At 44.7% G+C, this 12,932-nt stretch overlaps 1 protein-coding gene across 2 annotated transcripts in view; it reads left to right on the plus strand.

Annotated features, from left to right (window-relative positions):
* Positions 1–400: 400 nt before the first annotated feature.
* The window catches only part of LOC135511813 (disintegrin and metalloproteinase domain-containing protein 9-like), a 37,443-nt gene continuing 24,911 nt past the window's right edge, over positions 401–12,932 (plus strand). For both annotated transcript variants that reach the window (XM_064933285.1, XM_064933286.1), the window contains exons 1-8: positions 401–538; positions 5,610–5,719; positions 5,824–5,900; positions 6,687–6,765; positions 8,678–8,754; positions 11,763–11,955; positions 12,104–12,166; positions 12,520–12,591. In XM_064933285.1, the coding sequence (XP_064789357.1) occupies positions 469–538; positions 5,610–5,719; positions 5,824–5,900; positions 6,687–6,765; positions 8,678–8,754; positions 11,763–11,955; positions 12,104–12,166; positions 12,520–12,591 (741 nt within the window). In that variant the 5' untranslated portion in view covers positions 401–468. The remainder of the gene's footprint in view (positions 539–5,609; positions 5,720–5,823; positions 5,901–6,686; positions 6,766–8,677; positions 8,755–11,762; positions 11,956–12,103; positions 12,167–12,519; positions 12,592–12,932) is intronic.

Genomic DNA, 12,932 nt, shown 5'->3' on the forward strand with positions numbered 1-12,932 from the left:
AGTTCAGAGAACATGGTAAACACCTTCTGGGTTCGATCTATTAGAAATGAAGGGAATGGCCTCCAGGAAACGTTCCTATGAAACTGGTAACGACCTATGGAGCTCCTCTGAAGGGAACGTTCTCTAAAGTTGTGGGAATGGTTTTATGTTAGCTGGGATGAGAGAAGATTTTTTTTTTAAAGTGAATATCAGTAGATATAGTTTGCAACGTTTCGTAAAAACATTAAAGATAACCGGGGCTGACAGGTTGAATTTAGTTTCGGTCCTCTCTGGCCCACACTCCAGTACAGTAGGTGGCGGTAATGCGCCATAACGTTGGATTCCAAACGCAGATAAACCCCACAGAAGAAGAGTAACTTTAGACACACCCCCTCTGGCTCACCGGCGCACCCCCCCCCCCCGAGCCTTCTCACCTGCCCTGTCCGCCTCCACAGCTGTCGTCAATGGGCAAATGCTGTAGCAAGGATCATGGTGGCGAAAAGTGTAGGTACTTTAGTGTTTCTAATTTGTTGCATCGTTGGAACCGAGAACAATAAAGGTGGGTGAGAGATTGAGATGTATTTTTTATTGCCTCGGTGTTAACCTTCTTCATTACGCTTGGTACCTGTTGCGATTACAATGCCTCGGGAATTTGATTGTGAAATGTAGCCTACCTGATAACAAGGCTACTTTGTCTATCATACCGTTTAACTCTACTTATTAACCGCTAATAGAGGCTATTTCACAACTATCCGCGACACGTTGTGCATGCGCACAAAATAATTACTTTTGTTAGCGCTTGTTATAAATTCTGATCCAGGCTCGGTCTTATTGTTTCCGATGTGCCTGAAGGTTTGGGCTGTGATGTAAGAGCTGATCCTGGATCACTTTGTGATGCGTGGAACCGAATATGAAACGTCGGCTCAACAAATACAACATGGAATGTGGCACACCACAAAAATATATACATTTTGAAAAATGTAATTTCACTTGTTAAGAGACTAACATTTTTTAAATATTTTCTTTAGTTTTGCTATTTTTATTTAAGGTTAAGAAATAGAAAGTGGGAAGTTTACTTTAGTTTTTGTGTTCTGGAAGCCAAGAGAACTCGCTACAGATTGTTACATCAGATAATGTGAAGAGGACTGGCCACCCCGCATAGCCTGGTTCCTCTGTAGGTTTCTTATCTCCACCTGGCACAGCCAGAAGAGGACTGGTCACTCCTCATAGCCTGGTTCCTCTCTAGGTTTCTTCCTAGGTTCCTGGCTTTTCTAGGGAGTTTTTCCTAGCCACCGTGCTTCTACACCTGCATTGCTTGCGGTTTGGGGTTTTAGGCTGGGTTTCTGTACAGCACCTTGAGATATCAGCTGATGTATGAAGGGCTTTATAAATACAGTTGATTTCATTTAAACAAATATTTGTGGTATCTGTTACTGGGAGTTACAGGTTAGATACTGTTTGGAACAGAGAAGTGTTATCTACTTCCTCAATTCATGGAAACGGGGAACTTTTAAAATTTCCGTGTAGAGTTGCAGACGGTCTATTATGAATGTCGAAGATTAATATATACCTTTTTTTAGGAAATGTTTCTGGCTATGTTGTTGCTACGGTGGCTCAAGAGAGGCAAACAACAGTAATATTGCTGCGTTTTTCTTCTTCTAGTTTTTCAAGCCTCTGTGTTTCGGGAGTATGAGAGCACAGACGATATCTGCCAGGAGAAAACTGAACCCGAGGTGCTTCCCATTGGGCAGCTGTAGAATGGTGTTGTTGGTGGTAGCTAATGTGGCAATTATTTCCCCCTCACATGAGTTTATTTCAATTAAGATAGCAGCCTACACAATACATAACTATATGCCACAACATGCCACAATTTCAATGATTTTTCTTTGTTACAGTTCATATAAGGAAATCAGTCAATTGATATAAATAATATAATAATATAATAATAATAATAATAATATATCCCATTTAGCAGACGCTTTTGTCCAAAGCGACTTACAAGTCGGCTGGGGCCACTACTTTTACATATGGGTGGTCCCAGCGGGAATCGAACCCACGACGCTTGGCGTTGCAAGCGCCATGCTCTACCGACTGAGCCACACAGGACCCCATGTATCAAGCCCTAATCTATGGATTTCACATGACTGGGCAGGGGCTCGGCAGGGGCTCGGCCATGGGTGGGCCTAGTAGGGCATGGTCCCACCCTCGGGGGAGCCAAGCCCAGCCAATTAGAGAGTTTTTTTTTTTGCTCCACAAAGGGGCTTTAATTTATTTATTTATTTTACCTTTATTTTACTAGGCAAGTCAGTTAAGAACAAATTCTTATTTTCAATGACGGCCTAGGAACAGTGGGTTAACTGCCTGTTCAGGGGCAGAATGACAGATTTTGTACCTTGTCAGCTCGGGGATTTGAACTTGCAACCTTTCGGTTACTAGTCCAACGCTCTAACCACTAGGCTACACTGCCGCTACACTGCTGCCCACAGAAATGTCGGGGTCCCGGACTGGTGGGGGTCCCGGGCTGGTGGGGTAACACGTGGTCTGCAGTTGGGAGGCCGGTTGGACGTAATAGAAAAATTCTTTAAAACGATGTTGGAGGCATTTTTTTTGGTAGAGAAATTAACATAACATTCTCAGGCAATATCTCTGGTGGACATTCTTGCAGTCAGCATGCCAATTGCACGCTCCCTCAGAACTTGAGACGGCTGTGGCATTGTGTTGTGTGACAAACCTGCACATTTTAGTGGTATTTTATTGTCCCCAGCACAAGGTGCACCTGTGTAAAGATCATGCTGTTTATTCAGATTCTTGATATGCCACACCTGTCAGGTGGATGAATTATCTTGGCAAAGAAGAAATGCTCACAAAGTGATTTTTTTTTTTGTACGTATGGAATTTTTGTGCATTTTCCATACGCACAACAATGTTCTCAAAATATTTTAAAATATATATATATATATCTATATATATATATATATATATATATTAATAACAATTAGATGACTTAAATATTGTGGTTGCATAAGTATTCAGCCCCATTGTTTAGGCAAGCCTAAATTAGTTCATGAGTCAAATTTGGATGAAGAAGTCACACACAAGTTATATGGATTCACTCTGTGTGAAATAAGAGGTTGACATGTTTTTGTTTTAATTACCTCCTCTGTCATACATGTACATCCGTCCGTAAGGAGCCTCAGTCAACTATTGAATTTCAATCACACATTTAACTACAAAGACCAAGGGAGCTTTTGGAAAGCCTCATAAAGAAGGGCAGTGATTGGTAGATGGGTCACAATAACAAATCAGACATTGAAGGGCAGTGATTGGTAGATGGGTCACAATAACAAATCAGACATTGAAGGGCAGTGATTGGTAGATGGGTAACAATAACAAATCAGACATTGAAGGGCAGTGATTGGTAGATGGGTAACAATAACAAATCAGACATTGAAGGGCAGTGATTGGTAGATGGGTAACAATAACAAATCAGACATTGAAGGGCAGTGATTGGTAGATCGGTAACAATAACAAATCAGGCATTGAAGGGCAGTGATTGGTAGATCGGTAACAATAACAAATCAGGCATTGAAGGGCAGTGATTGGTAGATGGGTAACAATAACAAATCAGACATTGAATATCTCTTTCAGCACGGTCAAGTTAATAATTATGCAGTGGATGATGTATTAAAACCACTCAGACAGATCAAAGATACAGTCGTCCTTCTGAACTGAGCTGCAGGACAGGAATTAACCTGGATGTCACCATGAGGTCATTGGTGATTTAAAGCATGGCCGTGATGGGAGAACTGAGGATGAATCAACATTGTAGTGACTCAACGATAACGACTTAAATGACATTGAAAAAGTATACATTATAAAAAATATTCCAAAACATGCATCAAGAACAACAACAAGGCAACAAGAAGTACTGTTAAAAACATTTTTAAAAAACAAACACTTTTTGTCCAAATGCACCAAAATAATTTGGGCCAACACATCACTAAGTTAAGGCGTCCGCATGCCTCCCTGTCGAAACAGGTCAGAACTGTTTGTGCATATATTATGACAACATTTTGTGACATTCGTGTTAGTTTTGGCAATAATCGCGCGACTACAATCTCCTTGAAATTAAAGTCAAAATGAATGACAGATTTCTTGAGTCATTTTAGATGAATTTAAGATGAATTCAGACTATATTTAGGAAGTGTATACTGGCTCATGTTTTTCAAGTGAATATCTTTTAAGGGAGTATGTGAGCAGACTCGTTTAGGCTAGCATAGCTGGGCTAGCATAACTCGGCTAGGATAGCTCGGCTAGCATAGCTGGGCTAGCATAGCTGGGCTAGCATAGCTGGGCTAACATAACTCGGCTAGCATAGCTGGGCTAACATAACTCGGCTAGCATAGCTGGGCTAACATAACTCGGCTAGGCGCCAGCGAAACTTAAGCATGCTGACACCTGGAATACCTCCTTATTTTCAAGCATGGTGGTGGAGGCTGAATCATGTTATGGGTATGCTTGACATCGTTAAGGACTAGGGAGTTTTTCAGAATAAAAATCAATGGGATTGTGCTAAGCACAGGCAAACCTGCTTCAGTTTGCTTTACACCAGAGACTGGCAGAGGAATTCACCTTTCAACAGGACAATCTAAAACACAAGGCCAAATTCACACTAGAGTTGCTTACCATGAAGTCAGTGAACGTTGGCCACTCAGGTTACAGGTTTGACTTAAATGAATATCAATGGCAAGACTTGAAAACTGCTATTGAGCTGTGATTCCCAACATCTTGACAGAGTTTAAAGAATAATGGCTAATATTGCACAATACAGGTGTGGTAAAGCTCTTGGAGACTTACCCAGAAAGACTCGCAGCTGGAATCACTCTTAGAGACTTACCCAGAAAGACTCACAGCTGGAATCACTCTTAGAGACTTACCCAGAAAGACTCGCAGCTGGAATCGCTGCCAAAGGTGTTTTGTTTTAACATGTATTGATTCAAGGAAGTCTTATGCAAAGACTTTATTTTCTATTAATCTTTAAAAAAATGTTTACAAAATAAACTTTGACATCAGAGTATTTTGTTTATAAAAAAAAGACAATTAACCATTTGAATGCCACTTTGTAACACAATAAAATGTGATGAAATACAAGGAGAATTGCGAGGCCCTGTATTTATGATGCAAGGTGACTCGTACGTAGATCAGTCCGTCTCCATTCACCTTTCAGGTCGGCTTCAATGTCGACAGCACCTCATGAGTCACCAATACTCAGCAATGCATCAGGTTTTCCACTCATTTATTTCACTTGGGACCATGCCAGTGTGTCATCATTGACACATTTCAGTAGATTGATTGTTTTTTACTTGATGAATTAGCTGTTTTGTTTGATTGGCCGGTTAGACTTTGGCTGTGTGTCATCTTGGCCACCGGAAGACGGGTTGGCCACCGGAACACGGGTTGGCCACCGGAACACGGGTTGGCCACCGGAAGACTGGTTGGCCACCGGAAGACTGGTTGGCCACCGGAAGACTGGTTGGCCACCGGAAGACTGGTTGGCCACCGGAAGACGGGTTGGCCACCGGAAGACGGGTTGGCCACTAGTTCATGGCTGTTCTTTCTACCTTTTTCAGATATTTTCAATGGACAAACATCTAAACTTTCCAGCTACACGGTTGTAAAGCCTCAGCGTGTTCACAGGAGATGGGCAAGAAATGCCGACAGACTTCCTGACTGGGGAAAGGTAAGGTTTCCTCTACAGGTCCCCCAACTCCGGGTTTCACACATGATGGTACATGACCACTGGTGTATTGTCATGTGACTGTGTTGTGTTGGAACTCATTTCAGACTGAAGAACCTGTGGAACGTTCTTATTCATTGATCATCGACAACAAGGAACATTTCCTACATCTACAAAAGAACACGTATGTCAGTTTATTTTCTATTACGCACTGGCAATGACCTTACGTACTGGTAATGACCTTACGTACTGGTAATGACCTTACGTACTGGCAATGACCTTACGTACTGGTAATGACCTTACGTACTGGCAATGACCTTACGTACTGGCAATGACCTTACGTACTGGTAATGACCTTACGCACTGGTAATGACCTTACGTACTGGTAATGACCTTACGTACTGGTAATGACCTTACGTACTGGTAATGACCTTACGTACTGGTAATGACCTTACGTACTGGCAATGACCTTACGTACTGGTAATGACCTTACGTACTGGCAATGACCTTACGTACTGGCAATGACCTTACGTACTGGCAATGACCTTACGTACTGGTAATGACCTTACGTACTGGTAATGACCTTACGTACTGGTAATGACCTTACGTACTGGCAATGACCTTACGTACTGGTAATGACCTTACGTACTGGCAATGACCTTACGTACTGGTAATGACCTTACGTACTGGTAATGACCTTACGTACTGGTAATGACCTTACGTACTGGTAATGACCTTACGTACTGGTAATGACCTTACGTACTGGTAATGACCTTACGTACTGGCAATGACCTTACGTACTGGCAATGACCTTACGTACTGGTAATGACCTTACGTACTGGTAATGACCTTACGCACTGGTAATGACCTTACGTACTGGCAATGACCTTACGTACTGGCAATGACCTTAAGGTCACACAATTCTATTCTTGTGGAGTGATCAGTGTATTTGTTCTTCTTTTGTCATCAGAGAGTTTTTATCCAAAAGCTTTGTTCAGTTTTCCCATGATGCCAGTGGGAATCTGACGCCTACATATCCTAAACCTGATGTAAGTAGCAGAGACTACATTACAGAATGACATTGGGTGGATTGTAAAAGGGAGACTCGGGTGGGAGGTGGACTGACGAGCTGGGTGGGAGGTGGACTGACGAGCTGGGTGGGGTGGGAGGTGGACTGACGAGCTGGGTGGGAGGTGGACTGACGAGCTGGGTGGGAGGTGGACTGACGAGCTGGGTGGGGTGGGAGGTGGACTGACGAGCTGGGTGGGAGGTGGACTGACGAGCTGGGTGGGGTGGGAGGTGGACTGACGAGCTGGGTGGGGTGGGAGGTGGACTGACGAGCTGGGTGGGCGGGGGACTGACGAGCTGGGATGGGTGGGAGGGGGACTGACGAGCTGGGTGGGAGGGGGACTGACGAGCTGGGCGGGGTGGGAGGGGGACTGACGAGCTGAGCTGGGTGGGAGGGGGACTGACGAGCTGAGCTGGGTGGGAGGGGGACTGACGAGCTGGGTTGGGTGGGAGGGGACTGACGAGCTGGGCTGGGCGGGAGGGGGACTGCTGAGCTGGGTGGGGTGGGTCGGGGGACTGACGAGCTGAGCTGGGTGGGAGGGGGACTGACGAGCTGAGCTGGGTGGGAGGGGGACTGACGAGCTGAGCTGGGTGGGAGGGGGACTGACGAGCTGAGCTGGGTGGGTGGGGGACTGACGAGCTGGGTGGGGTGGGAGGGGGACTGACGAGCTGGGTTGGGTGGGAGGGGGACTGACGAGCTGGGAGGGGACTGACGAGCTGGGTGTGGAGGGCTGGCAGGATGCGAGGGGGGGGCTACATATACTACCAGTCAAAAGTTTGGACACACTTACTCATTTAAGGGTTTTCCTTTCTTTTTACTATTTTCTACATTGCAGAATAATAGTGAAGACATCACAACTATGAAATAACACATATGGAATCATGTAGTAACCAAAAAATGTGTTAAACAAAAATACATTTAATATCCTTCAAAGTAGCCACCCTTTGCCTTGATGACAGGTTTGCACACTCTTGGCATTCTCTCAACCAGCTTCCCCTGACATGTTTTTCCAACAGTCTTGAAGGAGTTCCCACATATGCTGAGTACTTGTTGGCTGCTTTTCCTTCACTCTGCAGTCTAACTCATCCCAAACCATCTCAATTGGGTTGAGGTCGGGTGATTGTGGAGGCCAGGTCATCTGATGCAGCTCTCCATCACTCTCCTTGTTGGTCAAATAGCCCTTACACAGCCTGGAGGTGTGCTGGGTCATTGTCCTGTTGAAAAACAAACGATAGTCCCACTAAGCGCAAACCAGATGGGATGGTGTATTTCTGCAGAATGCTGTGGCAGCCATGCTGGTTAAGTGTGACTTGAATTCTAATAAGTCACAAGCAGTGTCACCAGCCAAGCACCATCACACCACCACCTCCTCCGTGCTTCACGGTGTGAACCACATGTTGAGATCATCCGTTCACCTTCACTGCATCTGACAAAGACACAGAGATTGGAACCAAAAATCTCCAATTTGGACTCATCAGACCAAAGGACAGATTTCCACCAGTCTAATGTCCATTGGTTGTGTTTCTTGGCCCAAGCACACCTGTTAATTGAAATGCATTCCAGGTGACTACCTCATAAAGCTGGTTGAGAGAATGCCAAGAGTGTGCATAGCTTTCATCAAGGAAAAGAGTGGCTACTTTGAAGGATATTAAATATATTTAGATTTGTTTGGGTACTACATGATTCCATATGTGTTATTTCATCGTTTTGATGTCGTCACTATTATTCTACAATGTAGAAAATAGTAAAAATAAAGAAAAACCCTTCAATGAGTAGGTGTCCAAACTTTTGACTGGTACTTAACATGCATACGCTATGGCTGTATATTTCCACGTGGTGTTTTTAAAAGACATGCCTGTTTATAGCTGTGTGTGTGTGTGTGTGTGTTGCAGGTCCATTGTTATTACCATGGGGATGTGGAGGATCATGAAGAATCTTTGGTCGCCCTCAGCACCTGCTCAGGCCTCAGGTCTGTCTCTCATTCACTTATATAGAATAATACTACTAACCCTAAACTACAGAGGACCATGTTCTACTAACTGACCTATAGAGGACCATGTTCTACTAACTGACCTATAGAGGACCATGTTCTACTAACTGACCTATAGAGGACCATGTTCTACTAACTGACCTATAGAGGACCATGTTCTACTAACTGAACTACAGAGGACCATGTTCTACTGACTGAACTACAGACGACCATGTTCTACTAACTGACCTGCAGAGGACCATGTTCTACTAACTGACCTGCAGAGGACAATGTTCTACTAACTGACCTGCAGAGGACCATGTTCTACTAACTGAACTACAGAGGACCATGTTCTACTAACTACAGAGGACCATGTTCTACTAATTGACCTGCAGAGGACCATGTTCTACTAATTGACCTGCAGAGGACCATGTTCTACTAACTGACCTGCAGAGGACCATGTTCTACTAACTGACCTGCAGAGGACCATGTTCTACTAACTGACCTACAGAGGACCATGTTCTACTAACTGAATTACAGAGGACCATGTTCTACTACCTACAGAGGACCATGTTCTACTAACTGACCTACAGAGGACCATGTTCTACTAACTGACCTACAGAGGACCATGTTCTACTAACTGAACGACAGAGGACCATGTTCTACTAACTGAACGACAGAGGACCATGTTCTACTAACTGACCTACAGAGGACCATGTTCTACTAACTGAACTACAGAGGACCATGTTCTACCAACTGACCGACAGAGGACCATGTTCTACTAACTGACCTACAGAGGACCATGTTCTACTAACTGAACTACAGAGGACCATGTTCTACTAACTGAACTACAGAGGACCATGTTCTACTAACTGAACGACAGAGGACCATGTTCTACTAACTGAACGACAGAGGACCATGTTCTACTAACTGACCTACAGAGGACCATGTTCTACTAACTGACCTACAGAGGACCATGTTCTACTAACTGAACTACAGAGGACCATGTTCTACTAACTGACCTACAGAGGACCATGTTCTACTAACTGAACGACAGAGGACCATGTTCTACTAACTGACCTACAGAGGACCTGGAGCCATGTTCTACTAACTGACCTACAGAGGACCATGTTCTACTAACTGAACTACAGAGGACCGCGTTCTACTAACTGAACGACAGAGGACCATGTTCTACTAACTGAACGACAGAGGACCATGTTCTACTAACTGAACGACAGAGGACCATGTTCTACTACATTTAACATTTACATTTAAGTCATTTAGCAGACGCTCTTATCCAGAGCGACTTACAAATTGGTGAATTCACCTTCTGACATCCAGTGGAACAGCCACTTTACAATAGTGCATCTAAATCATTAAGGGGGGGGGTGAGAAGGATTACTTATCCTATCCTAGGTATTCCTTGAAGAGGTGGGGTTTCAGGTGTCTCCGGAAGGTGGTGATTGACTCCGCTGTCCTGGCGTCGTGAGGGAGTTTGTTCCACCATTGGGGGGCCAGAGCAGCGAACAGTTTTGACTGGGCTGAGCGGGAACTGTACTTCCTACTAACTGAACGACAGAGGGCCATGTTCTACTAACTGAACGACAGAGGGCCATGTTCTACTAACTGAACGACAGAGGGCCTGAGGCTATGTTCTCCTAACTGCAGAGGACCGTGTTCTCCTAACTGCAGAGGACCGTGTTCTCCTAACTGCAGAGGACCGTGTTCTCCTAACTGCACTGCAGAGGACCGTGTTCTCCTAACTACAGAGGACCGTGTTCTACTAACTGCACTGCAGAGGACCGTGTTCTACTCACTGCACTGCAGAGGACCGTGTTCTCCTAACTGCAGAGGACCGTGTTCTCCTAACTGCAGAGGACCGTGTTCTCCTAAGTGCACTGCAGAGGACCGTGTTCTCCTAAGTGCACTGCAGAGGACCGTGTTCTCCTAACTGCACTGCAGAGGACCGTGTTCTACTAACTGCACTGCAGAGGACCGTGTTCTACTAACTGAACTGCAGAGGACCGTGTTCTACTAACTGAACTGCAGAGGACCGTGTTCTACTAACTGAACTGCAGAGGACCACATACTTTTCTATTTGTAGACCTGTACATAGGGGTTGTGTTTTATTCCACATCCAGTGTTCCAAGTGTCTCTTAACAAGGAAGTTCTCCTGTCCTCTAATAGTTTCCTGGTTTGTCTAACCAGTTATCCTGACTTTCCCTGTCCTCTAATAGTTTCCTGGTTTGTCTAACCAGTTATCCTGACTTTCCTTGTCCTCAAATAGTTTCCTGGTTTGTCTAACCAGTTATCCTGACTTTCTCTGTCCTCTAATAGTTTACTGGTTTGTCTAACCAGTTATCCTGACTTTCTCTGTCCTCTAATAGTTTCCTGGTTTGTCTAACCAGTTATCCTGACTTTCCCTGTCCTCTAATAGTTTCCTGGTTTGTCTAACCAGTTATCCTGACTTTCTCTGTCCTCTAATAGTTTACTGGTTTGTCTAACCAGTTATCCTGACTTTCTCTGTCCTCTAATAGTTTCCTGGTTTGTCTAACCAGTTATCCTGACTTTCTCTGTCCTCTAATAGTTTCCTGGTTTGTCTAACCAGTTATCCTGACTTTCTCTGTCCTCTAATAGTTTCCTGGTTTGTCTAACCAGTTATCCTGACTTTCCCTGTCCTCTAATAGTTTCCTGGTTTGTCTAACCAGTTATCCTGACTTTCCCTGTCCTCTAATAGTTTCCTGGTTTGTCTAACCAGTTATCCTGACTTTCTCTGTCCTCTACTAGTTTCCTGGTTTGTCTAACCAGTTATCCTGACTTTCTGTGTCCTCTAATAGTTTCCTGGTTTGTCTAACCAGTTATCCTGACTTTCCCTGTCCTCTACTTCTAATCGCGGACTTCAGCTTGATTCCAGGAAGTGTTGTTTAACCATTGTGGTGATCTTGTGAATGAAAAGTAATTTGTCAGCATTGATTTGTGAATCCGTCTGTTGCACTTCTTCTTCGTAGGGGTGTCATTCTCCTTGGCAACCAGAGTTATGGGCTGGAACCAGTCAAGCAGTCGACAAACAACGAGCACCTCCTCTACCGCCTGGAGCACAGCCAATCGGAGCCCTTTGTCTGTGGAGTGACCAATGAGACGTCGCGCACCGAGAGTCACTCGCCTTTCGACCCTTCCCTCTCGATGACGGCACTGTTACGGGTCTGGATGTTTCCGTTACACAGCATGGCAGAATGTAACAGATGTGTTTTCAGGGAGAATCTTCTGGATGTCTGTCACACTAAACATGGTGATGAATGAATGTACCCGTCTCACCTCGGACTTCCTCTCTTCTTCTTCTTCCGAACAGACAAAACGTAATCTACCTCAGACCAGATATGTAGAGGTGGTGTTGGTTGCTGACTTTCTCAGGGTAAAATACTTACTATTTTTCTAATTTTCTAGATGATGTATAACTTGTGTAGGCGAACAGAGGTTTCCCGACCTCTCCTCTTGGGCGCCCAGCCGTTCCATGCATTTGAACTATAACCCCAGCTGTGATTCAACTGGTCAACTAATCATCAAGCCCTTTTCAATAGGTCAATCACAAAGGATAGTTCAGGGCTTCAACACAATTGTGAAAATGTCTGAGGGTCCTCGAGGAGAGGTTTCAGAGCCACTTGCCTCATGTATAATCGTAGGTTAATGCTACTCCAACGGGTTAGAATGTATTCCTACATGATGATCAGCTGACTGAGTTCTGCCTCTTTCTGACCATGACCACAGTACACCTACAAGAAGAAGAACGAGACAGCGGTGCGAGAGGAGATGGTGGAACTAGCCAATCTGCTGGATGGGGTGACAAAGCATCTTTCCCTCCTCTCTCTCTCCGTCTGTGTCTCTCTGTCTGTCTGTGTGTGTCTGTCTGTGTGTGTCTGTCTGTGTGTGTCTGTCTGTGTGTGTCTGTCTGTGTGTCTGTCTGTGTGTCTGTCTGTGTGTCTCTCTCTCTGTGTCTCTCTCTCTGTGTCTGTGTGTGTCTGTGTGTGTGTGTCTGTGTGTGTGTGTGTGTGTCTGTGTGTGTCTGTCTGTGTCTGTCTGTGTCTGTCTCTCTCTCTCTCTGTCTCTCTCTGTGTCTCTCTCTCTCTCTGTGTCTCTCTCTCTGTGTCTCTGTCTGTCTGTCTGTCTGTGTCTCTCTGTGT

The sequence above is a fragment of the Oncorhynchus masou genome, chromosome 24, assembly GCF_036934945.1.
Source record: "Oncorhynchus masou masou isolate Uvic2021 chromosome 24, UVic_Omas_1.1, whole genome shotgun sequence".
Classification (NCBI taxonomy): domain Eukaryota; kingdom Metazoa; phylum Chordata; class Actinopteri; order Salmoniformes; family Salmonidae; genus Oncorhynchus; species Oncorhynchus masou.